The following is a 26,126-nucleotide window of genomic DNA, read 5'->3' on the forward strand; positions in this document are numbered from 1 at the left end:
ATCTTTGTGTCTGAGTCACTGAAATTTCTCCACCTCAGCTCCTGGAAGGCTGTTGGCACGTGTGCTGCATCGCGTGAATGTATCAGGCCAGGCTGTGTTCAGAAGCAAAACAGTGTTTGACACATCATGTTATATTAGGCTGTAAGGTCTTCCCAGACCTTGGGGTTACCATGAAGCCTTCCAGGTGACTTCTACTTAGTAGGTGTTGGGAAAAACACTGAGCCCTGCCTGTCAAACTGTCCTGGGGTCAGACAGCTTATGTGTAACAGTAGTTTCAGCATGTTTGCTGTGTGCATTCCGGGAGTGCAGTATAGCAATTTCTGGGAGATAACCTAAAGGTTCCCTCTAGGGATGGAAAGACCTGTGGCTTGGGCTTAATGTTCTCGAGCTCTAAGCTGACATGGAAGTTGTGGGGCTGGATTTGTACAGCAATACAATGCACCTGAGCTCCTGAGCGTGCCAGGCCTGTCCCAGCATTGCCCAGAGACAGGTATTTCTATCCACAGTATAATGATAATGTACCTGTGAGTGGATTATCCAAGGTGGGACCCCAATAGGGTCAGTCCCACCAGTTCATCAGTACTCAGATCCTCTTGTTGGTGGCTGCCTGGACTAAAAAGTATATTCCCTCCTTTCTAGTAGTTGCTCTGTTGTGTAGTCTGCAAACACTGTTACAAGGGAGGAATGTCTAGGCTGGGAGATGGGAACAAATTCCTGTCTTGGGAAGAGAACATGTGCATAAATACGTGCACAGTGAGGTCATGGCTGGTTGTATCACAGTCTCTGTTTGTAATCTGTCTGGCAGAGGTTGTGATGCCGCTGAAATGCAAGATGCTGTGGGAAGAATAGAGGGGAGGGCTGAACAAGAGCAAACTGATACTGGAAGCAGTGGGCTTTAATCCCTGGCAGAGCTAGCAATGCCTATTTTACTTTAGAAAACTCGAAGAAAGCTGGAGGATGCATTGCAGCGGCTGGAGACCTTGTACGAGAAGCTCCGCGAGCAGGCGGTAAGTAGGTGCCACCATTCCCTGTGATTGAGTTGGTTTCCTGGTCCCACCTCTGTCCTGGGCTGTGGGCCTTGGTGTCTGCCTCAGTATTTCCAGCACATATCCTCTTAAGAAAGCTAGGGATTGCCAAACCTTATCATGTTCCTTGAATCCAGCCTGCCTTATACATTTTTTTCCCTTAACCTTGGCCCAGATATAATGTAAGGAAAAGCTGGGGAGGTATTTGCAGGACACTTTTCCCCCAGGAAGGATACTGATATATTGACAGGTTCCAGATGGGAATGGGAAGTTGTAAAGGAATGTTTTCGGGGTGGTTATTAAGTGTGAATCTAGTGTAAGCTCTAGCTTGGAAAACTGAAACAGCTGATGCCAATTGCTGGAGGGTTATCAATCAAGGGAAGAATCCTTGTAACATACATTCTTTCCCTGAGTGTCCAAATTATGCTTGGACAGAGACAGGATTCTGTGCTAGATGGACCTTTGACCTCCACAAATACATCAGATATTCACTTAGTGCTGAAATGGCGTTACCTAGGACCTGCATTCACTGTAACCCAGCCTGGGTATTGGTTTAATATTTGTCATGGGCTGGGAAACTGAGGGAGAGAGCAGGCTATTCCTCCTGCCAGTGCTTGGCTGTGTAGGTGTTGCGTTTCGTGAGGATTAGGTAGAGATCAGGAGGGAAGGGTATGGAGGGAGTCGGGGGCCTGTGTAACAGTGCTGGGCATTCTGACTTATTTCTACTCCCTTCCTACAGCTCTCTCCAACCATCCTTATGGGTCTCCATGAGATTGCCCACTGCATTGAAGCTAGGAACTACCAACAGGGTCTCCTGGTTCACACCCAGGTGGTGAGCAGCAGCAGTTTCAGTGAGGTGTCTGGTTTCATGCCCATCCTGAAAGTCCTCATGACCATTGCTGGCAAGCTGAACGTATAAGGTGCGGAGCAGCTGGTGCAGTGCACGCTGAGAGCTGGTGGACTTCCTCACCTGTCGATGTGCTGCAGGTTGTGGACTCTCCTTCTGACTCTGGAGAAATAAGTCTGTGCCAGCGCCTGGAACTGTGCTGAGCCAGCGTTCCTGGCCCCATCTGCTCTCCAGAAAGCCCACTGGACTGTGGGTCTCCTGGAGGCTGTTCTCTCCCTGCTATCCCCCCAAAGCTACTTCCCAACCCAGGGCTCTCAATTTCAGGTTGTCCAGGTTACGCAGAGATTCCCCCCAGAACTGCTCTGTGTAGCCACCTCTTCCCTGCTCCCCCAGCACAAAGGGGGAACTTCCTCCTTCCCAGGCTGACACTGCTTTTCAATAAGAGACAAACAGGGCTGGCACCTCGGGCTCTATTCCCTGCTGCCTCATGACAGCATGGGACCCTGGGACCTGTGGTGTCCCTGCTCCATTGGGCTGCAGCCAGGATCTCTCCTCTGGTTCCTTCTTTAACTTCATTCTAATCTTTGACTCACTTCTTGCCCTTCTGTTCTCATACCTGCTACAACTAGGGCTAACTGCAAGCCTGCTCTGGGCTAGCTTTCACCTTCACCCAGCCCTCTCTATTCCTAGAAGGGTAATCAGGAGACCCAACTATCCCCCACACCCTCCAGTATCCCTTTTTCCCCCATAAGCTGTAGGCTTGAGCCTTTGTTTCAGACCCAGGGCTGGTTTCACCCTTCCAGCTCCTGGGACTCTCCCATTCAGGAATGCTGACAAGTTGGGCTGCTCTGTGTGCTCCTCCCCAGAGCCAGTAGCATTGTGTGTCTGGGCTAAAAGCTGCGCTGGCTGGCTGGCCTTTTTCACTTCCTTTATGCTAGCACGGTTGGCTTGTTGCCAGCTGGTGGTATCTAAAGGGATTTCCGGGCAGTCTAAGGGCTTTAGAAGCAGCAGGAGTCGTACAGGTCCCTTTAAGTATCCCCTTGAGCTACTCAGACTGACCCAAACTCAAGCAGGAGGAGAGAACTTGTTGCTCCAAGTGTGGTGTGTTCATTCTGCCTATGGCAATGTGTATGTGCAAAGGTGGTTCTCAAAGCCCCTTGGCACCATGGTGGTAGAAATGTGCTGCAGGAGGTGGCATTGTCAAGTCCCAAGGACTTGGCTGTACTGAAGCTTCTAATTACTGTGGCATTTCCTCTGGGCTAAAATAAATGAATGAAGCAAATGCATGAAGTCCTGTGGAAGAAATCTGGGAAGGTAGATGGGATTTTAGGGCACATTTGTGTCTTTCCTTCTGTTCCTCCTCCCTTGTCTTCCTCTCTCACCATCTTTCATGCTAGCTGGGCAGAGCAATTGGACCCTAGCTGGGAGCGAGGCTTCTTCCCAGTGTTTGGCTGCAGCCAGCCCCTGCTTTCCTCTGCTTGCTGCTTGAGTGGTAATGCCATCATGGGTCTGTGGTTCAGTGACTTACATGGATCAGCCTGCTCTACCATGGGACTTCGGAGGGAGGGGAATCAGAGAAGGGAGGGAGAGGGTATGTCTCACCCTCTCCTTTCCAGGTCAAAGTGCCTCCTTGTTGCTGCTGTGTTATATTTCTATTGCTGCACTTTGATGCACTGAGAGATTACAGAACAGTGAAATAAAAGCTGTGTTTTGTGACGCTTCTAGCTTATTTCTTAGACTTGGGCCTAAAGGCAGTTGCCTGTCATGTCTGGGGGGACTTCTCTCAGTCTTCAGGGCCTCCTACTGAGTTCTCAGCTCAAAAAATGATGTGGGGCAAACCAGATCATGGGCTCTGTGGGTGTGGGCAGCAAACATCCTGGTTTGAGACCTCAGGTGTTACCTGCTCCACAGGGCTGCAGGGTCAGAGAACTGTTCTACAAGATACCTTCCTCAGTTGTTACTGTCCTTCTGCATCAGATACAAGAAGATCCCTGTGATGCTGGGGTTCCACTGGGGAATCCCAGTGGCGTTGAGGAGTTTACACTTGGAATCAGGAGTTGGAATGATATCAGTAAGTAAAGAGAGCCCTTGATTAGATCCTCTCCTGTTAGAAGCCACTGTTACGCCACTGAAGCCATGATACTTAAACAAGCAGTAGGATCTGACCTTCTTTGTGGAAATTGAGTTGGCAGTTCTTGCCACCAATTAATAACTTCTGAATCTTGGCTGATTTCACCTAAGATTTTAAGAAGGTATGAAGGCTGAGGTGGGACAGTAGTGAGATAAAGAAGGAAGAATCAAAAAATAAATTGTTGCCAGCTGGCTTGCTATTATATTTGTACAGGCCAGCCAGTCAGAAGACATGAAACTGAAGTATGAGGGACTATATTACCCATCTTCTGGTTGGGATGATTTGGGAGGAAATAAAGGTTGAGAAACACTGTTTGCATGGGGGAAGATTTGGCCACTGTTAGGAAGGGACCAGGGTTCTGGGCTATTAGGGACACAACACACACATTCAAGGAAAAACAGCCTTTTTTAAATTCTGCTTGCAGGGGCAAATGCCAGGTGTAAGGGAGCCTGGCAGTGCTGTGGGAGCAGTTAGCAACCAGTCAGGCCTCCCAGCTCTCCTTCATTGGGAGAGATGCAAGATGATTTTCAAGGGCTGCACTTGTGTTGTGACCCTTGGATTCTGCTGTTCTGGATCTGGTTGTGGTACCCTGTGCAGTCCAGCCTATTTGCTTTAACTCAGGCCACTTGTACCACTGAGAAATAAGATCTTTTTCCATCTGTTTCTCAGATGCATTTGACTTCAGTTTCCTCCAGCACGTACTGCACCTGCTGTCCTTGGGTTTGTGCAGAGACTGCCTACTTACCTTGCTTTTGCTCTTAGTCCTTCCTTTGTCTCCCCATTGCTCAGTTCTGTTTCAGGTTTACTGCAGTGAGCACTGTCCCTAAAACTCTTGGTAGGGAAACCAAGCAGGTGCGTGGTAGTGAGGGGACCCACTCGAGGGGCTCGGAGAGGCTGGTAGCCAGGCCTCAGTCTGCGTCCCTACTGCTGTTTGCTGCCTCGGAGGTGCAGTTGGAAAGCACTGCTCCAGGTACAGCACTGTCTGGCTGCCAGCAGCTTCTGGTTTACAGACAGCAGCCTGTCCATGCCTCCCATGTGGGCACATGCTGCCGCAGCGTCCCTGCACTGCTGTTTCTGTTGGGTGAGAAGGCCTCCGGTTTGACAAAGAATTGGAGGGGCAGGAGGAAGGGATCCCTGGGCATGGAGAACAGAGCTCTAATCCCGTTGCAGATAACATCATGTCTGTAGGCTAGGCTTGTGTGTGTTTGGGGGAACTGGAGGGGCAGAGATTGTTAGGCAGTATTTGTTTGTAAAGCCACTTGCTCTGAAGATAATGCTTGCACTAACTTCTATTGAGGGAGCAGTGTGAGTCCCCACAAAGTCCTTTCCCAAAGTGTCTTTGAAGCCAAGAACCCATTGAAAGGAAGAAAGGCCAAGAGAGGGGATTAGTTTGTTCAGCAGCTGTGAATTTCAGTGGGAGGCTGATGAACTCCAAAGTCTTTGTTGAGATTTTTTTTTGTAAGGAGCCCTGCTGGAGGGAGAGACCCACACGGGGGCCGCGGCCTTAGACAAGAAGGAATCCGAAGCGGCAGGGAGCTGTAAACGGGCCACAAGGACTTTTCCCAAACACTTTTCGGAAAAGGTGTTGTGAAGAGAGCGGAGGGGGATTAGCATGTGAAATGACACTTTCCATTGACTCCACAGAGGGGAGGGGAAAAGGGCTGGCTGGCTGATTTATTAGCATTTTGTTCCCTTCTCTTTTCTGCGCCCCCAGCAGCCCCCCTCCCCTTGCTCCCCTCCTCCTTGAGCCCTCTAAAGAGGTTTGGATTGGAAAAGGGAGCGGGGGGCTGCCTGTTTGTGTGTCATCTGGGCGAAGGTGACCACCTGGGAAGCTGAATGTAAATATTTCTCCTCTGAGGAATGCGCCTTCATTAAAGCGAAATGAATACATGGAAGCATCCAATCCTGCCACACAATGGCAGCAGTGCCTTTACTGCCTAGGGCTGCTTTTGCTGGGGAGGGGGACCCCTCCGGGCCCCGACCCGCTGCTGAGGTCAGCACATTTTGCAGCTGCGGTGTCGCCATTTTGTCCCAGAGAAAGAAGCATGCGGCGGTGGGGCCCCTGCTCCCAGTGCTCCCAACGCGCCCTGTGTGCCCCCTCGCCCCAGCAGGCCTGGGGAGGGATGGGGACGCTGTTCCCCTTCGCCAACTGGCGTCACCCTGCCCGATGGGCGCATCCTGGCCTGCACCACAGTCTTCACAGGGCACTTGTGTGGGGCAGTGGCACAGGCAGGGGGGGAAGGAAACAGCTTCCACGGCTTCCCCTTTTCTTCTTTTTTGAAGCTGGCTGTGGAATGGGGGAGCACAGAGGGACAAGGGGTGGAAGCTGTCCTCTCTGCCTTGCGGTTGCCCCTAAGCTAGCCTGTTCTGAAGCTTTTCTCTGCTAGGTGACAGGCTCTCTACAGCTCTCTACTTTCCTGCCTAAGGATGCATCCCCACCCTGGGGAGCAGAGCGAGGTGGTGCCAGAGATGCAAGGGAGACCTGGGGCAAGGTCCTTGTGTTAATAGGAACTTTGTGCACACAGCTGGTGGCTTGTGTCTGGAGCAGAAGTGTTTCAGCTTTCCCTGAGAATAGGCCAAGATTTTTTTTTTCTTCAGTTTTTGAACTGCCAGATTCTTGCTTCATGTGAATACTCTGGCTCTGGTGGGACCTCAGCTTGCCCTAGGTCTGAATTCCCAGCCCCATCAAAATAGCCCTGAGATGAAGGGGATATTTTATAACTGAGACACACATACAGACTGTGGAGTGTCTTCAGTGTGTCACCTCTGAAATGGGCACTTGGGCCTCTATCTGCCCCCTCTCACCTCCTTTTCTTCTCACAGCTGCACTGCAGTTTGAGCTCGCCTGAGGCTGCATCCAAGAGAGCAAACCCTTTCCTATCATGGTAGGGGTGGAGGTGGAGGGAACTGGTGAGCTGTCCTTGTGCTAAACAGATGAGTAAGTGGCTGTGTTGTAGTCTCCAGAACTTTAACTACATACATCTGCACATGCAATTGGACAAACAAAACACCCAACACAACAGCATTTTGCAAGCACTTAGCTACTGATTTATTGCATTGGCTATTGGTTTACAAATATTGACTACAAGACAGATCTGATGGCCAGTAACTTAGCTCTGCTGGCTTCTCATCTGTCTGAAGGACACTTCAAACAGCAAAGTCAAGTATAAATTCATAGCCTGAGGAAGATCAGTGTGATGATGCAGTAAGTCTCCTCAGGTCCTGCTTCTTCTAGCCTCTTCCCTGCCTACCTCAGCCATGGCAAGGGAACAGAGATGAATCAAGCAAATCTTCCTGCTGCTTGCTTAGCCTATAGAGTATATACAATATGCCGTGGAGGAAAAAATGTTATGTATACATCACAGTAACTGTGCAATAAATTAAACTTCAAAGTGCTTCACTTTCCTATTTACAACACCATTAAATAGAAACTGACATTTTCTCAGACTAGGAGGAAGTATTTAGTTAGTTAGCTGGCAGGGTAAGAGTGCTCAGCAAGTACACCAGGAACTGGGGAAGGGGCTCAGCTGGCAGCTCCTCTCTGGGAGAGATTTGGGAGGGAAAAGGGACTGGAGAAGTATGAGGGCATCATTATGGCACCAGTCAAGGGCTGGGGTGAAAAGGGAGGCCAGACCTGGAGGCTTTGAAGATACAGAGGAAGCACATAAAAAAGCAAGTGATGTGACCCCTTCTTAGGACAAATGTTTAATGGGCAGGTCAAGCAGCAGCTTGAATTTTGCTGCTGCTGTCTCAGTTGCAAAGTGAAGCATTGGAGAGTTTAGCAGAGCTGTGAAGGGATGGGAGGTAATGCTGTGGGCCTCACAGAGGCTGGCTCACTACAGGAAAGAGTTGCACACCTTTTCTCTTTCCTCACAGTGCAGGGCTTAATAAAAAGCAGTAACGATTTTATTTTAAGGCTTTTTTTTGTTTTGTTACTATAAGCCTCTTCTGTTTTAGGGTATACCACTCTGAGTGGCCCACGTTTAGTGGTGCCATCTTAGCTTCTTCGTGTTTTCATGAGTATTGATCTTGTTTGCTTAAAAGCCCAGAGCAGCGTGAGCAGTACTTGCTTGGGGAACAGAAAAGCTGAAAGGAGCAGGAGCCACAGAGACCAGCTGCGTTTTCAGCAATAAAAAGAGTCACTGGATAGAGTAAACTTGTGTTGAAGGGCCCAAATCTCACCTGGTTTTGTCAACACGAGTGTCCCAGAGGTCATCAGCCCCTGCACTAGCAGGAAATGCCCTGTATGGCCAAGGCCCAGGGGAGCTCTTCTGCTTTGTCCAAGCCCCAGTAAGGTGATGCTGGGTGAACAGGCCTTACTTGAGAATGAGACAAAGCTAACCCCAAAGGAAATGGTGCCAGGGGCTGCTGGGGAGGTGGGGAGGGAAGGAGAGGAGGGGCAGAGAGGACCGTGGAGGAGCAGGGGGCAGTTAGAGCTTTCTCTTGAGCTTGCGGCTGGCCCCACCACCCCCGCTCCGCTCCCGCTTCTCCTTGCGGACGCAGAAGTACTTGGTGACCCTTTTGCGGCACTGCTCGCATCTCACAGCACAGCACCAGTGGAACTTGCAGTTACAGCTGGACACCATCTCAGCCCGCCTCTCCTCCACTGCTAGCCCACAGTCCCCACACAGCCGCCGGCAGCTCCGCTTCTCCCACTTGCTGAGCGCCTTGCCTCTCTTCAGGCACTCCCTCCCCTCTGTGCCCAGCAGCCCCAGCGTCTTGTTCTCCAGGCAGTAGTCAGGGGAGTCTTCCAAGTGGACCAGCTCCTTCTTGGAGATGGAGCTGAAGGTCTCGGCAATGGCACCCCGGCTGGCAGCGCTGTTCCCTGCACCCTGCAGCAAGTCCACCTTCAGGGCCTTGTGGTACCTCTCCTTGAGGTAAGTGCCCACCTCCCGAAACTCAGGCAGCTGCAGCCAGCAGGTCTGGGTGGTGCAGCTCCCCGACACACCGTGGCATTTGCAAGTCCGCTTCATGGTCCCTTTGACGGCCTGCAAGATAAGGAGAGAAAGAAGATGCAGGAAAATGCCCAGAGGGCTCACGGGGGTCATTTCTGTGCTGCAGCTCATGGACAGGTCTGGCTCCAAGCTTGTGGAGAGGTCTGCCATGGCCCCTCCTTGTACAATAGCCCTGCCCAGGGATGGTTGGTTAAAAGTTCAGGTTTGCTTCTCCACAGTACTTTACCACTTGAAGAGTGAGAAAGGACAGCAAGAAGGAGTTAGCAGGGTAATCACGGAAGGTTTGCTATGTTAGAACAAACACTCATGTCAGTACTGCTACCCCGCCTTCCCCTCTCCTCAGCAAGGTAATTATTTCTCCTGGGCTTTTAGCCACAACAAACAGTGAGTCTCCATAGCGAAAGACCATAGCAAATCAAGGATGTGCTTCCAGGTCTGGAGGGAGGGAGGGGGCTCACCTTTCTACCCGCCTCATTGTTATGCAGGTTCATAGCAGCTCTGGCATCTTGTCCAGTCTCCAGGGCATCCACAAACTGCTTGGAGATGGCTTCCCCGAAGCCCACGTTATCACTGCAGCCTCCCCACAGCCAGCCTTGCCCACCTAGGAAAGGAGATGAGATGTGCACTGCCAGGGAACCAGCCCCTCACCGTGCTGTGGCCCCAGGGATGAGAAAGGGCGATCACCAGAAGCAATGGGATGGGGAATGGAGGCTGGGGGACAAAGCCAGCCATTTGCCCAGTGGTATTTCCAGTTTCCCTCCCCCTGTGTTTCTGCCATTTCTGCTGAGACCTGGGCAGTATGTGGCTTATGCAGGAAGTGAAGGCACATGTGAGAAACCCAAGGATTTCCAGGCTTTCTATAGAACAGGATTCAGAAGCTGTTAATTATCGTATATTAGAAATCTTAAATAGATGAGGCTTTGGGTCTTTAATCACCTTCCCTCTAAACATGACTTTAACCAGACCAGTCTGAAACCATACAGCAAGACGCGGCGGGTACTTTTGCTAACCTAGTGTGGGCTTGATAATTTAGCTCAGCTGCCTGGAAACACATTGTGCGGTTTCTTCTTTTCCTCCTAGAGAAAAATACCAGATTCTCTGGGAAGGTTTGAAATCTGGAATATTCTGACCCTTGTGTGCCTCAGTGGTACATTGTGGGCGTTGTGGTTTAATGGCCTTGTGCCTCTTGTCCCTGAAAGGCCTGGCCCTTGCCTGGGTGCCCTCTCGCAGGGAAAGGCGGTGGTGTCTCATGGGAGGTGGATGATTGCAGTGGATGATGAAGTCCAAATCAAGAGCTGGGGCCGAAGGGAGAATGGAAACATTTAACCAGCGCAGAAACAGCAACCCAGAGTCAGTGTGGCAGCACGTGGAATTGAACCGTAATGTTTCGGACAAACCCAAAAATTTCCTTTGCCTGCCAAGTTTTTAAGTTCGCAATGGAAAAATTTCATGAAAAACAGACGTGTTTTGGGGAAAGGAAGTGTAGCGTGACTAGCTCAATTTTCCAGAGAAGATAAAATTTGTTGTGTCGTTGCCCAAAAGTCTTGCTCTGCTAGAGATGGGCCATCCCAGGCCTCTGACACCTATGAAATGGTGACTGTTTTAAAAAGTATTAGCCAATAAAGCAAATTACTCAATACTGGGCACTCCAGTGGAGTTTGTCACAAACTGACACGCACCAACTGCCCAGTACAGTTAAGAAAAAAAAAGGCTTTTAAAAGATCTTGATAATTTAAAAATCTCACTTTTTTCTTTTCAAAACAAAATGCCCAAATTTCACTGTTTTGTGTGAGAGCTGAGGGGAGAGACAAAGTGGTGAAGCCCTGGGGTTCCACACCAAGGGCTGTGCAGCAGCTAGAGGCTGGGGACAGCAGGGATGGGGATGAGATGAAGGCTGGGCACTGCCAGTGTTTCTCCTGACTGTGATCTCATGTATCTGCTGCACTGATGAAAGCTCCTGAGGCCTATAAATGCCATCCTGCATTCCCCAACAGTAATTCTGGTGGAACTGTGGAGGAGAGGAGAGCTTCCTCCTGCAGTCTGGGGCATGACAGGGGGACCCCAGCTTGTCTGTCCTTACCGAGCTGCCCATTGCGGGAGTCATCACAGCCGCAGTTGTCAAAATCCCCCAGGCTGCAGTTCCGGGTCAGTGTGTACATGACGCCTGCAGAGCTGATGGCATGGACAAAGGCGGTTTCTCGGTTTGCTGTCAAGTGGGAAGACAAGGAGAGCAAATGTGCTAAAGATTTCATGGCAAGACCAGTGTTAGAAATGACTCTTGCCATGCAGGAGACTGGGTTGGGTGAGATTTGCAATGAACAGGGAAGAAAGGATACCCTATATGTTAGATTAGCTTTGTCTTGGCTTGAACCACATGAAGATGAAAGCTGCCAGTCTAAATCCAAAATGACTTGTGCTATTTCCAAGGCTGTGGATGAGTTCATCACTTGGCTGTCGTGGGAGCTCACCAGAGGGTATACAGCACAGACAACCAAATGTCCCCTTCATCTCACTGATACACCCCAGGGAGGAAGGGGCCTTCTCCCTCAAGCCTTTTCTTCTGCTAGACACCAGCCCAGACTGACAGGGGCTCAGTGGGGAGCCCATACCTGCCCAGCAACATCTGTGTGGTGTTCATCAGCTAATGTCACTGGGCCTTTGGCTTTCATTTAACATCAGCATGGGCTGTGTCTGAGCAGATAACCTAGACAGGAATGGTTCTGGGACCCTCTCCCCATCCCAGCTAACACTGGATTTCTGCACCAGGTATCTCTGACGTCACAGCCTCCTGGAAGCTGTGGGGAGATTTTCCTCCTTCTACTCCTTGGCCAGAACACAGCCGCCACAGAGCTCTGTCTGCTCACTTCACTCCCATCCCTCTGTTCATTGCCCCATGCTGATTCCCAGCCCTGAAGGCAAGAGGCCCCCCTTGGGCATGGTGTGTCCAGCAGCCCACACAGGGCTTGGTAGGGCACTCCTGCACCATCTGGGTCTTGGCTGGTCCAGAGGCAGCACTGGAGTTGCAAGGCTGCCTTGCCTTGAAGCTAAGTCCCAGCACATGCCTGATGGGTGAAGGGGCCTCCTGGAAGATCCCTCCTGAGCTTTCCCAGAAGAGGGACAGCCCAGATGGGAATGGAGCAGGAAAGGAGGCACATGGGAAGAGAGGAGGGGCTGCAGGGCTCTAACCTGTGGCAAGGGGGTCCCGGTAGTGGTGTCCAATGCTTTCCTTACCGCTGCGCAGCCCGCCGTGGCTGGAGAGCTGCAGTGCCCTCTCGGGGCAGTTCCAGCGGTCCCAGGCGAACTGGAACTTGCACTCCTCGATGCCGCTCTGCGCCCCGGCCGCCACGCTGCTGGAGTAGATGAGATAGGCCTAGGGGCAGAGCAGCAGGTCAGGAGGGGGATGGCATCACCCTGGCACTGCATATTGTGGGTCCTGCTGCTGTGGGGTCTCGATGGATGGAGATGTATGGTGCAGAGCACCAAACTCCCTAGGAGGCTGGCATTCAACTGCAAAAGACCTGTGTGCCATCTTATTGAGACAAGATGTACTGAGCTGAAGGGCTGTCCTGGGTTTGGTTCCCCTGGGGTCTGGCAGTTGCCAGCAGCCGCAGGAAATGCATTTTCTGCTGTGCTGGGTCAGAGGCTGAGCCTCCTGGCAGGGAGAAGGCCAAATGGAGCTGTTGGCTAGTAGCCATGTTAGGAGCAATGTGCTGGCCAGCCCTGGCAATGGGGAAACCCTTCCCTCTCCAGTGTGAAAGGAGATGGCTTCTAAAGATGGGTTTATCAGGAGGAACAAAAATCTGGGGGTGAATTTTACAGCTGGTCCTGGTTAGGGAAAAATAAGACTCTAAAAGAGGGATCCAAGGAGGAGGGGAGTCAAAAACACCAAACAAGTTCCTGGCAATTCCAGCAGTGCTCATTGGGGAAGCGTGTTTTGTAGGGCCACAGAAAGTGTCCTTCCAGCCAGATAACCATGGGTCTTGATGCTGACTTGATCAGCGGGAAGCAATAGATGGCAGGTGAAATCCTCACCTGATGTCAATAGATCTATGTCCAAATTCTGACCCCAAGCAGCTTAGGATCCCAGGCTCCTTTGCTGAGAGCTGCAGCTCTTAGGAGGGTATCCCTGGCCCTCCCATGCCTTGTTGCTGGAGTCCTGGGGTGAGGGGAGCTCTGGCTGAGGCTGGATGGAGAGGAGTGGGAAGGAGGAGCCACCCCCCACCCCCTCCCCTGGGTTTAGTGGAATCAGGGACAGAGATCAAAGGGATTTCTCTTACCTTGGGGCCCGTCATCAGGAAATTATTCACTGACCTGGAAGACAGAGACAGTGTCAGCAGGGAGGGGGTGACGGCGGAGGGGCCTGGGGAATGCCTGGCATCCCAGGGCTCTCCTCTCAGCCCCGCAGCCTGCATGGCTCCTGGCCGCAGGCACCTCTGGTCTCTTGGTGCCTCCTCCTTCCCCCTGCCTGCTCCCCCCTCCGGGTTGGACCCTCTCTGCCTGCACAGCCCCAGGGACCCCCTCTTCCCCTGGTCCCCATGGCTGCACTCTCCTCTGTCCTCCTCTCCAGAGCAACTCTTCAGCCCTGCTGTCTGCACCCCTTTCCTTCCCCACTGCTGCAGTCCCCTGTCCTCTATCACCACTCCTTCCTTTCGCTCTCCTTCTCACAGCTGCCCTTCATACCAATTCCCCCATCTTTTTAGCGCTTCCCTGCTCCCCTGCCCTTGCTTTTTGCCATAACCAAACGCTGCTCAGCTTAACTCAGGGTAGTGTGCGCCCAGCCCCAGGAGATGGGCCGTGCCCCACGGCCTCCTGCATTCCTGTGAAGCCAGCTTTGGCAGCCCATGCTCTCCTCTTGCTTAGCCCAAATTAAACTTTGATGTTTTCCAAGTGAAATGTGAAAAAATGAGATGAACAGTTTCCAGAGCTGCCCTCTTGTAAGTATTCCTGTGAAAATTTTATTTCTGCTACTGTTCATGGAAAACTGCCACTATTCATATAAATTAATTTTTCTACTGAAAATATGTGAGGTCTGCTTCAGTAATCTTAAATTTGGGGCTCCGAAAATCTTCAGTTCTGTGAGCCTCATGATCCCCCTGCTTTGCTCTGTAGATCAGCAAATTCTACTCCTTTTACAGAGGGGAAAAAAAATTAAAATGTGGGCTCTCTTCCTAAGGATATTGCAAAATAAAGGAAAGCATCTCTCATATTTATTTTTTGAATCACAAGTTTTTTGTAACCAATTTCACGCTCTTCTGGCATGTGGTTTTTGCTTGCCGTGACACAACATTTTTAACCGGTTCCTCCTGCCTCCAGGTGGGAGGGGAGGAAAAAGCAAAACAGCAATCTCTTCTCATTGCTCCCACCTGAGACTGCCCTGCCCAAAAGGCCACACCGTGCCCCATGAGATCTGCTGCCTGCCAGGGTGACTGCAGAGCCTGAGCTGAGAGCAGCTTCCCCCTTTCCTCAGGCAGTGGTGGGATGTGACACTGTCCTCAGCAGGGACTGAGAGTGTCCTGAGCTTCTGGTGTTGCTGGGTGGCAGCTGGGGGCTGCTGAAGCTGAATGAAAGCTTTCAGCAGGTTGGTGTAGGATCACCAGCTCCTCAGCCAGGTCGCTGCCTGGCTGCAGGCTTGTTAAGCCAAGCTTGCTCACAGGCCAGCATTCATTGAGTATTTCTCCACTGGAAAAAAATCCCCGCTGGCCTCCCCTGTTCCCTGCAGCCTTGAGCTCCTTTCCCTGCACCAGCACAACGATTTGTAGGATTGTGCTGGAAATCATGGTCACTGAAACCATCATAGTCTCTTTCTCTAGCAAGAAAGGCTGTTTGGATGCAAGTGGTCTGTCAGTATCAAGAGCATGTGTGGTGCTGTGACCACCACGAGAGATCTGGAGGATGCAGCTCAGCTATGCCTGGCAGAAAGGACCAACAGCCAACCCCAACAATCCCTAGCCAGAAATGAAGCAAGAGGAGGGAGGCTTATCCTACGATCAACTCATTCCAAATCTTCAGGTTTGCAAAATAATCCTCATGACTATTTCTGGTGACTGCAGAGAGCCTGTCCTGCAGGCACGCTATGGCTCTGAGGAGATGGGTGCATGCTGTACCCCAGGGGAGGACACTGAGGCTGGAGAGGTGATGTGAGCTGATTGAGACCTTGCATTGAGTAACAGAGCAAAAAGCTGGAGCATAAATTGAGAGAAATTGGGCTCTTACAGAGCCTTAGCACTGAGAACCCCAGGGCTGGCTTGGGCATCCCAGCAGTGCAGGCGAAAACAGACACTACCACCTCAAGCTGGGGGAAGAAGTGCAGCCATGTGGCAGTCCCCTCAGCTGGAGCTGCCCTGACGGAGATCTCAGAGGTACACCACAAAAAGGAGGGCTAAGGAGGGCTAGCTGCTTTAGCTCAGTCAAAACCACAAGAAACCCGATCATTGCTATTACTCACAGTTCAGGGGTTTAAAGAGCTAGCTTGCAAAGTTTCGTTTGGCAAGTCTACTTTTCTATTTTCCTTTTTTTTTTTTTTTTTTTGGAAATGTATCCATATGGATGAAGATATGGGAAAGGCTCCCCCGGGTCAAGGTGGGAGGGGGCCGCGGCCAAGGCACAGTGTGAGAGCAGCAGGCCCTTTCCTTTGTTTCAGGCCCAGGATTCAGCCCCAGCTGTTCTTCAGGCCCGGTGGGTGCTTCGGCATGAAGCTGATGGCTATTTTGCAGAGGAATTTTCCTCTGGGAGCCGCTTCTGCATTGTACAGCTAATTAAATATTTCCTGGGACTTGGAGAGACGGCATCTGTAGCCGGGTGATTAGAGCATCGGGTGACCTGAATCACACAGGGGCATGAACCTGGGGCTTTTCAGGCTGTGTAAGCTCTGTGGGTCCCCATCCTCGCGCAACTGGGTAGCAGCATGAACAAGTTATTTTCCGTCTGTTTTCCCTCCTGTCCTTTGCCTTTTCCTTAAGAGCTTTGCCGTGGGGACCACACTAGCTTGCTTATGATGGTGTTGGTATGAATCTGAGCCCCTGGTAGCAGCTGTGAGAAAATTCTGCTAAAATGCCCTCGTGTAGGCAAGATCTAGGGAATTACAATTCCTCTCTTATCTGGCCTTTGTGAAACGAGAGACATCCCATCTGCACGGCTTCCTACTTCTTTGGTAGGGAAAGGCAAATTCACAGTGTGCAAGAAGCATTTGTCTCAAACCTTTGTGGGCCTCATCTTGGACTAGGAACATCTGAGAAGTTGTAAGGGTGGCTTTAGGAGGAGGACAGTAATCCACGGGTTCAGGGTTTACAGAAAACCAGTCTGCTAGCAGGCATCAGTTGACATAGCTGCATTGAAGCAGTGGGTCTGTTCCTCCCAGGATAAACCTCAAGGTTCACAAAAAGGCCAAGTTCAGGATATGCCAATTCACCATCTGCAGCTGAGCAAATGGAACGGTAGCAATTTCCCAGTAGGATATTCTGAACGTTTTTATTAAGTCGGGGAGACAGAAGGCATTTTCCCTGAGCTCTCCGATCAACAGGCAGGCACGCTGCTGCGTGGGTTTGCAGCACTTAGAGGAGTAAAGGATTTCTTCAGATCAGTATGCTTCCCCCCCCCACACACACACATATAATTCTTGCAGCTGCAAGTGCATTCAGGACAAGGGGAGATGGGACAGTTTGAATATTGGGGTACTATCTGCTGAAAAGTGGGCCATTGTATGGCTGGAAGTTTTCTTACTTATGCTGAGAGGGAACAAAAGGTAGCAATGGAGACAAACTGTTCACTTTGTCCTCGACCATATGATATAGCTAAGAAAAATGCATATGTTTTTCTGGATATATTCTCTAGCAAGGACAGAAAGCCATTAAGCCACTCATGCCCCAGAAGTAGTGGAGTGTTGGCAATGCCACTGGAGCCATCTCTAAAAGGCAAGTAGCATAGAAATGCATCTCTCTTTGATTTTGTCTCTGTAACATGATTTGTTTATTATTTTTTTTATATTTTCTAGCTATCTAATACTCTTTCCCTCCACCTCCAAACTCCAGGATAGCATTGCACGGATGGGAGCAGAGCACAGACAGACCTCAGTAGGCAGGGAGTGGGGTCCCGCTGAGTGCTGCAGCCACCTCCACAGCCCACACAGGGCACTGGGCAGGGTGTGCTAACTCTGCTCATCCTGAGAAAAAGCAAACCTAGGACAAGTGGTGTTTCATTGCATCTGGTATTAGAAAATTATCTCAAAGCTAACCTATAGCAGAGGTTGTCTGTCACATGGTGTTGGGTTCAATAGGAAATGATGCCACCAAGCATCTGTCCCATTATATTTTACACATATCAAATACTAATAAGCCTCTGATAATTTCTACTCAGTTACAGTGTTACCCAGTAACACGCACCCTGCTCCTCAGTTTAATATGCCCTGAGAGCCTTATCAAATCTCTCATTAAAGAACTTGTTTGATACCTGATCACCCACTGACACTACTCTGCTGCTGATTCAGATTTCTCTCTTTAGAAAATGATACAGCTGTATTTAGATCTTTACTGTCATTGTTTTAAATGCAGAAAATGGATACAATTTCACTTTCAACCTGAATTTCATCCTCAAGCTATTAGAAAACCAGCAACACCAGAAACTAGAGGCAAACCCATATCTGAAGTATAAAAAGCATTTGGAAACAAGTTGTGGCATTAGAGGTTGTTACATTATTCCTACAGGATAAGAAACTGGGAGGTAACTCATTAACATTTGAGGTTTTACATTTGTTATTTCATTTCTCTCGATTTTCTTATATTTATTAACCTTTTAGTTGCTAAATACAACCCTGACACTTTGGTGGTCTAGAAACATGTTGACCGTTCCACCTAGCTTATATGGCAGAATCTAATTCACTATCAGAGAAGGAAAGTGGCCACATATACAAAAAGCATTTATTGTTGATCTAAATACCTCCCCCTGCCCTGCTCCCAATTATAGTGATCAAATCCCAGAAGGAAAAAAAATAAAAAATATCTTGTTGCGTTTTAAGCACTTAGATCAGATAAACAGCAGAAATTGCAAGCAGGATTATTACAATTCCCATTAACCTTTTTTTTTTTCTTTTTTTTTTTTTTTTCCTCCTCTGTGAGAGTTAAAGGACAGGATCTGTAATATGATAATTTCAAATAAAGTTTACAATTTTCCTTTCTCTCAGGAAACTATGACCTATGAGCAAGATGCTGAGAGAAGAAGAGCTATCTTGAGCTATAAACTTTTCTTTTAGATAAAACCTTCTGAAAGCCAAGCAGGACATTTAGACATCCCACTTCCATTGAAAATGTCTGGGATTTCTGTATTTCACTCCACTGCATGCACTGAAAATTCTGCCCTTTGAACTTTTTCTAACCGATGTTGATTTATTTTTTTCCTTTTAATGTATTTTAAAACTATTTATATCGGGGAAAGTAAGAGACATATAAAGGGAGAAGGAAAAGAACAAAATAAATTCAGTATGAGTTTTTGCCTAGCTTTGCCTTTCTGCATAACATACATATTCCCCTTGCTCAAGAAGTAAAATTTAGCCTGAGTTTGCTACTGTATCATAATTAGAGGTATAAAAGGGAGAAGAAAACCTCTGAGAGAACACAGATTTCACCCCCACCCTAGCAAGAATGAGTTCCCACTTAGTCTTGAGTTTCCCTTTCTGTAATTTTGTTTTTTCCATCCACAGTAACAACTCCAGAGATCTGCTATGGGGGAGGCAGGGGATTTAAGTAATTGAATGGGAAAAGACTTTCCTTGCTGTTAGAGATAAGTCTGCGATCCACTGAGCAGATTCCCCGGGGCATCACAGAAAGGGAGAATAAAGTTTGGGTACTCAGTAGAAATCACTTATGAAAAAAATACCTAGAGCTCGGTCATTTGAGTCCATCTCTGCCTGAGCATGGGATAGATATACTCCACAAGGGATGATACAAGGACTGATGCAAATGTAATCTCTTTCTGTTCACCGTTATAAAACATTTCTAGAAATAATATAAAGCAACTCTGAGGATGAGCAATAGGTCGTCAGGAGATAGCCACAGGTTTATACCCAGGGGATGCTTCTGATGGGTCCCAGGTGGTTGGGAACCAAACCATAGCAATTTCTACACCAAAAGCTTCTCCCCAGGAAACCCTAATACACGAATTTCAGACATGTAATCCCAACCCTGTGCCTGCATCAGACTGATGCTCCTGTGCATCGAGCTTATCCCTGCTGTCTCTGAGCTCTTAATCAGGGACTGTCTTCTCTGGGGAGAATAAGAGAAGCCCCATTTGATTTGGTTAAGATAAGAGGCAAGCAGACAGTGAGCCTTTGGAAAACCAGAAATCCCTGACTGTCCCAATGGGATATCTCCCCAGTTGGAAGTGAGGGGCTAGATCTTCCATATCTGCTCTTGGGACATCCACTCCAATTTACCCCAGCTCAGGATCTGTCCCATAGAGTAACTGCTGGGAGGTGAGGGGGGAAAAGGGAATTCTCTGCTTAGATCAAATGTCTCTGCCAGTGGTTGTCTTGGGACTTAGTTAAATATCTGGTCTCACTAAAGAGCGGAAGAGAGCTATGTGGAAAAGAGGGGAAGTTTAGGAAGGTGAAGAGGAATATCCTTAGGGTCTCTGGGAAGGACACCTGCCTGCGACACAGGCTGAGGTGCTCTCAATACTCACCAGGCACAGCAGGGTTGGAAGAAGGGAGTGAGGAGGAAGATGCCCAGATAAGGGTCCATGTGAAACATAAAATCCAAGTAAAGAGGGAGAAAGGACATCCTAAAAAATAAAAATAAAAAATTGGGTACCACCACCAGGGAAAAGAAAAAGAAAAAAAAATGCAACAAAATTAGGGAAGGGATGGAGTTATTTTCCACCCAGCGCTCCTGGTGTGATGAAGAGGCGCATGCCCCCTGAATCCCAACTTCTGTGAAGGGTAACCAATCCTAAAGTAAGAGCTAAAGGGGGTTGGTGAAATGGAGCCGCAGAACTTCCTAAGAAGAGATTATCTACTTAATTAAAGATTTTTTTTTCCCTAAGTCCTTCAGCCAATCAGGACTCAAGTGCCAGAGAGAGATTGAACTGATGAAAAGAACACCCCAGGTTCCTCGAAGACAAATGCACCACGAAAGGGATAAGAGGGAGGGAAAAGGGGGGGAAAAGGAGAGAGAGAGAAAGAAAAAGAGAGAGAGAGAGGGAGAAAGAAAGAGACAGCAAATCCCTTAAAGCAATCACTAGACTCAATCTCCACGGCTGCTGCCTTGCCTCTCTGTCCCCCGCTAAGGCAGCGGGAAGGGCTGCTCGCCGTGCCCTCACCTCCTTCTGCCACGGAGGCACCGCCAGCCGCTGGGTGCTCTGGCCTGGGGGCTTGGGGATGGCCCACCTGTGCCTCATCTTTGGAGGTGTCAAGGAGAAGGATGGGGACAGCAATATGCAAGTATTCTCCCTGCCTCAGTCTCCCCCAGAAACGTAAGGGGGATCAGGGCCAGTTTAGGACTCCATCTACTCCTCCCTCATCATGGACACCTGCCCTTTCTTCCCACCTCCTGTTTGCAGTATGCCATCTCCGCCCTGGAAGAAGGCCTCTGGCTAAACCTTCCCTCTCGCCCTCAATTTCTGCATTCAGGGTGTTCTGTGAAGTGCATGCAAAGGGATCTTGGGTTTGGGAGAGTTGGTAGTCACTCAGTGAGCTGTTATCTCAAGCCAAGGGCACCCAGCCCATCCCTCCTGGCCACAGGGGACACGTTGGTGTCACACCACAGCCACTCCAACCAGCCCCAAGCCAACAGGATGGGCCTCAAAGCCCTAGGAACATCCTCTGCACCAGCTCACGGTCACATCTCCCTGCCCTATGGGGTCCATAGGGAAGGTCATTTTCTATCCAGGACACCAGCCAGCCAGCCAGCCCAGCATCTCACTGCCTTCCCTTCTCTGTGCCTGTGATAAAACTACCAAAGCTGCCATGCAGCCACCCCAGATATCTTTCAGACATTCTCCATGCTGCACAGCTGATTTTTGTGCTGTGATCAGCCAAACAATGAGACCCATCAAACTCATTTCACTCAAGGACCAGCCCAGGGCAAGGATGTGGCTAGGCTCCCAAAATGGAGGAATACCCACGGCTGGTGGCTCCATCCACACAGCCAGCAGGGACTTGCTCTCAGATGCCCTTTGGCAGGTCCAGCTGGGCACAGGGCATCATGTGCAGGCAAAACACTACCTTTGCCCTCAGTGCTTTCGTGGAGGGGGCAGGAGGGGGCTGGCTGTTTGCAAGCACCCAGGTGAAAGGAAAATGCAGCCATCCTCAGCTTACCCCAGGGCCAGCTGTGCCTCCCAGGTGCATCCTAGTACAGCCAGGCTGGTGGTATTTGCACAAATTAAAGCCCAACTCCTAGAGCCACAAGAATTTTAAAAAATAAGGTGTTATATATGCTAAGAGCTTGAAAAGATATATAGTAGAGGCTAAACCTCCAGAAACTGAAAGGTAAGGGGAATAAGCCCAATTATTTTTTCCATGTTGAACAAAATTTAATGGTTTTAGTGACATAATCATGATTCTGAATGGGTCTGCTCCTTCAGGGTAAGCCAGTGGAGAAAGAAATAGCACAGCCACTAGGAGCTTTCAAAATATGCTCTGCATTTGGCAAGTGTTTGCAATAGCAGGAAGAATTTTCAGCTGCTTCTTGCAAGTGTCCAAAGGCTTGTTTCTGTACACTTGAACCACGGTTTTCTCATTCCATGGGTCCAGCAGCAACAGCATTTTGAAACTGGGCAAAACTTCAGTCACATCTTGACCAACTGGAAAGGAAGGATGTACACCAGCTCTGCTGGGGTGAGTTATTTTTATTTACTCCATGACAAATTAAGTAAGGGGATTGCAGAAAGGAGGAAAAAATAATTGTAGGCAGATACAAAATAAAAATGGGGAATTTATGTTTTTAATATCTGATTTCACAAGAGGCAGGCAGGCTTTCCCCCAAGCTCACACAAACACTGAGAGCACCAGGGTGCTTTGGAGCCAGCAGCCTTCCCAGTCAATTTCTATTTTCCATCAGATGCAATAGTAACTTTCCCGTAAACAAGCATGTTCTTCAATCCAAATAGGCTGGAGGCAATGCCTGAGGAAAAAAAAAAAAAAGTCCCAAACATTTTTAAAGCACTTAATTACTGTTCTCAAAGGCTGTATAATAGAATTTTTGAGGTAGTCTCTAAAGAAATGGGATGCAAAATTGTTTTATAATGTTCACCAAATTTTGTTATTGTTACTAACCAAGCCTCTGTAATTTTTCTAAAATGGGTCCACAAAGCATTAAGATACATTTTATAGCCAGAGAGACTGGTATATTATCCCATCTGACCCATTGTCTAACTCAAATCCCATCTGACCTTTGCATGGAGTTCTGTAATGTGTGTTTGAGTATTTGCTCATCTTTCAGAAAGGCAGGCAGGCTTTGAGGACAACAGGAGATAAAGGAGCTACCACCACCTGTGGTTTGCTTACAGTTTTGTTTAAAAACAAACAAAAACATAAACAAAACACAAATATAAGATGTTTTATTTTCCAGAGTACAGAGAAAATCTCAACTGTCTTTAAAGAGCTTGTAAAAGTAATCACAGAAAACCTAAAAAATAAAGACACTAACACTCTTGCTGCTTTTCACCCTGATAACAACACAACTGATAGAAGTGAAAATGAGGTTAAGAAGTGGGGATAAAAATTCCAAGACTGGCTCACAGATATCTCAAAATTTTCTTGGCATCAATGCAAAGTTCCCAAAAGGACAGGTTTTTTTTTGTTGTTTGTTTGTTTTTAATAAAATAACCATTAAAAAGATCAGGAATAAAAAATATCTATTATAAAAGATACATGAAAGATATCAAAATAAATAAATTGATCATGCCTAGGGAGTGAAGAGAATTCACTCCTGAAAGAGCTAGAAGTCCCAGGAAGGTCTGCTTTCCCAGAGCAGTAAGCAGACTTTGACTGAACTGAGTGCAACTTTGTCTTTTGCACCAGCTTAAATCCGTCTTCAGCAGTATCTTGTGCTTGTCAAAGCATCCACAAAGGCCCCCAAAAGTGTACATATTACTTGCAATCCACTGCTGAACTTGCCCTGTGCTATTCTGCTCCTGTGGTCAAGTGATTCCAGAAACAAAGCTGGGGAAATTTAATACCTTTTATTAGAAGGGTTGGATGCACAATGCAAGAAGCTAATACATATTTTTTGTTTGTTTGTTCTTACCATTTTGGCTTTGGAAAGGCAGAAAAGGTGCTGGTGTGCCCAGAAGCCTGTTATTTTTATTTTTTATTTTTTTTTTTAGCCATATCAACCTAAGATTGTGCCACTACAGATGGTATTGACACACCTGAACACGCAAATGGCTGCATGACCTCTTCACTGTAAGCTTGACTTTGTAACCTTCATGCTCTCTATCGCTGTTCCCTGCATGGTTGACGCACACTGAGGAGGCTCCCATGAGGTCTGCTTGTGCTTTACCAATATTAAATCTGGCCTCATTTTTGCAGGTTCTCCCTTTGGTTCATGCAGGGACAGTTCAAGGGGCACTATTGCAGTGACTAGGCTGGGGACTGGGAGGAGACCCAAAGCCACATCTGAAGCTGATCAGTAAGACTCAACAGTGTCCCAGAGAAAAGGGGCAATTTCTAGGCTAACAGCTTTTCCCCCCTCATTTTTGTTTCAGAAAAACCTTTTCCTTCTGACATCACAAAGCATTTTCCATCTGCATCTCTTGAAGAGCCTCAGCAAGACAACTAGCATGCTTTTGCCTTGTGCAGAATGCAAAGCTGATGTTGTGGCCAGGAAGAACTTTAGGAACAGATCTGGTCTCCTGGGCCTCAGGCTTGGCTCCAGACTTCATCTACCTGGTCTGGTGTTCAAGTCAGCCTGGCTCAGGGGAACTGCAAAGGTTTCCAGGGAGAAGTCCTCCTTAGCCATCACACTTAGAAGGTGGCTGTGCCCAGGAGCAAGGGAGCTCAGAGCCCTTCAAAAGCTCCAGTTCATCAGCCTGTGCTACCATGATTCCACTATCCCATACTATAACAGTAGAGGGTATTTCCTGTGAATGGTCTTCACTTGCTGTGGCAGTAACTTGCATGGGCTCACACTTTTACCCCACTCTTTTGAGAGTCCAGAAAGCGAGTGCAGGTGCAGAGCATCTGTTGCCAGCATGCTCTGAGTGGGCACCAAAAGGGACAGAAGTGCTGAGGGGTGTGTACGTGTGGATGAACCACCTCTTGAGAATCACAGGAAACTCTGTGTGTGCATTTGAGGGGGGAAGAGAGGATGCTGTCCCATCGAAGGACCAGCAGCATCAGCTTGGAGAAGCAGGACAGTCAGGGTGGGAGGGGAATTATGTGCAGCACTCCATGAAGGTGTAATTAGGAAGAGCAGGACTGAGTGAGTAAAAGCACATTCCTTACTAGCTGGCAGGAGACAAGATCACCCTGGACATGAGAGGGACCATGCCAGCTCCCAGCTCGAGCACCATGCCCCAGCTGCCTGCCAGCCGCACCTTGCTCCTGTCCCCATACACCTCAAAAGAAATTTGGGCTCTCCCTGTGGGACCAGGAGCACACGTGCTGCTGCTTGCCTGGACACAGCCACCATCTTTCAGAGGCTTGTGTGGGCCACCACAGACTGAGTCACGGGGAGTCAAAGATACCCTGCTGTAGTGGCCTTAGGGCTAGTAGCTGGAGGGGAAAGGTCTTTGGATTCAAGAGGTCCGGAGTGGACAAGAGGATGAAGCAGGCAAAGCAGGAAGGTGGCCCAGCAGAGCAGTGTAAATAATGGCTAATGGGTGTCTTTGACAGGCCTGAGGAACCCGAGAAAACTCTGCATGGGAGCTGCTGAAATAGGTTCCTCTTGCACCACAGGCATGCGTTTTGTTTCCTCTCCAGACTCCCTGTGCTCCCCTCAATATTATTACTATAAGCAATATTTGGAAACAAAACCCCATTTCTAACTGAGCAAAATCAAGCCCTTTCATTAAGAAATCTGCCCCGTGGCATGCTTTGATCTTTTTTAGCTGAACCCATCAGCGAGCTCGGCAGGAGCTGCAAATAGCCCCGGCCGGCTTACAGCTGGCCAGCCTGTGCTGGAGCGATTTTGCTTGTCTCTGGTGCCGAGACTGATTGGCTTGGAGTCCCTTTTGTAACACGGGCAGGAGGAGCTTTATCTGCGGGTTTTACATGATCCTGTGATCTTTTCCTTCACTAATTTGCCATGCGGCCTAATGAGCATGCAGAGGCATGTGTCGCCCCGGATGGCTGCAGGCCTCTGCTCGGCAGCCGGCAGATGGTGCTCCCACCTCACTGCACTGCACCGTGTCCAGGCTTTGCAGGGGATCCTGGCATAAAAAACCTCCCCTCTCCTCCAGGCCACAGCACCTGGAGCCCCCAGCAGGGGTAAAACCCATGAAAAACTGAGAGACCTCACAGCAGAGGAGCAGAGACACGTGCGGAGGGCTAGCAGCAGCCTGACACGTGCTCTCTGTGGCCACCACACGTGTCTCATGGCACTCATCCCTGGGCAGCGCAGTGGCTGCTGCCGAGTCCTCTATGGACACCTCGGGAAGAGCCGGGTGCTCACTGACCCTCAAGAGGGAGATGGATGCTCTGTACATGAGATCAGGAACCACATTTTCACACTCGTGCCCCCTGATAGACCCTAGGAAGACCCCCTAGGTCAGGGGCCCGCAGTCCTGGCTCAGCTATTTGCCCTAAAACAGTAGTAAATACTGTGCTGGCACAAGCCCAGTGAGGTCTTTTTCTCTTTGCCTACAGATGACTAACATGACTAACCCTCAGCATTTACCCGCGATGAGTCAGGCCTGCAAAATCATGAGACTGGCTTGAGAATAATACACAGTGAGAGCTATTTGTGTCCAAGCCTTTAAGGTACTCTTGGGGCTTGTTTCCTCTGGAATCGGCAGGGCTGGGAACATGCTGTTCTTGCAAATGAAAGGCAAGCTGAGAGTCCTGAGCTGCAGGCAATGAGGCTTTCTGATGAGCATCAAATGTCAAAAAGCTCACGATAGATTATAGGAGGCGGGAAGGCTGAGAAGGCATACAGACCTCTCTGAGTTGCCCCAAACTTGTTGAGTAGGGGTCCTGGCTGTTTGCACGAGAGATCTCATGCATTCTGTGTTCATGCATT

General features: G+C 49.0%; 2 protein-coding genes and 1 long non-coding RNA gene across 9 annotated transcripts in view; 2 read left to right on the plus strand and 1 right to left on the minus strand.

Moving 5' to 3' along the window:
* The window catches only part of SEC31B (SEC31 homolog B, COPII coat complex component), a 30,859-nt gene extending 27,271 nt beyond the window's left edge, over positions 1 to 3,588 (plus strand). For all 5 annotated transcript variants that reach the window (XM_084526426.1, XM_084526429.1, XM_084526428.1 and 2 more), the window contains 2 exons: positions 936 to 1,007; positions 1,765 to 3,588. In XM_084526426.1, coding sequence (XP_084382552.1) covers positions 936 to 1,007; positions 1,765 to 1,944 — 252 coding nt within the window. In that variant the 3' untranslated portion in view covers positions 1,945 to 3,588. The remainder of the gene's footprint in view (positions 1 to 935; positions 1,008 to 1,764) is intronic.
* Positions 2,379 to 19,815, minus strand: WNT8B (Wnt family member 8B). The gene is made up of 6 exons (XM_084526433.1): positions 19,630 to 19,815; positions 13,236 to 13,269; positions 12,190 to 12,328; positions 11,039 to 11,164; positions 9,417 to 9,559; positions 2,379 to 8,991 (listed from the first exon to the last, which is right to left on the minus strand). The coding sequence occupies exons 1-6, from the start codon at positions 19,725 to 19,727 to the stop codon at positions 8,434 to 8,436; spliced, it is 1,098 nt and encodes a 365-aa protein (XP_084382559.1). The 5' UTR covers positions 19,728 to 19,815; the 3' UTR covers positions 2,379 to 8,433.
* Positions 19,816 to 21,325: 1,510 nt separating this feature from the next.
* Positions 21,326 to 25,392, plus strand: LOC311439367. Of its 3 annotated transcripts, XR_014694683.1 has the most exons (4): positions 21,326 to 21,433; positions 21,698 to 21,781; positions 23,272 to 23,350; positions 23,653 to 25,392. It is a non-coding gene; the product is annotated as an uncharacterized lncRNA (long non-coding RNA). The 3 variants fall into 3 exon arrangements; XR_014694684.1 differs by lacking the exon at positions 23,653 to 25,392 and having other exon boundaries at positions 23,272 to 23,475; XR_014694685.1 differs by lacking the exon at positions 23,653 to 25,392 and having other exon boundaries at positions 21,341 to 21,433; positions 21,701 to 21,781; positions 23,272 to 23,475.
* Positions 25,393 to 26,126: the final 734 nt, after the last annotated feature.

This window comes from Aythya ferina (genome assembly GCF_964211825.1).
Source record: "Aythya ferina genome assembly, chromosome: 7".
NCBI lineage: Eukaryota > Metazoa > Chordata > Aves > Anseriformes > Anatidae > Aythya > Aythya ferina.

Bases quoted from the DNA above. Each gene is read 5' to 3' on its own strand.
- WNT8B (XM_084526433.1), bottom strand. From the start codon at position 19,727: ATGTCCTTTCTCCCTCTTTACTTGGATTTTATGTTTCACATGGACCCT. The intron at 12,329-13,235 runs GTAAGAGAAATC...CTCTGCCCCTAG, and splicing joins TCCTGATGACGGGCCCCAAG to GCCTATCTCATCTACTCCAG. The intron at 9,560-11,038 runs GTAAGGACAGAC...CTCCTTTCCTAG, and splicing joins CTCCCGCAATGGGCAGCTCG to GTGGGCAAGGCTGGCTGTGG.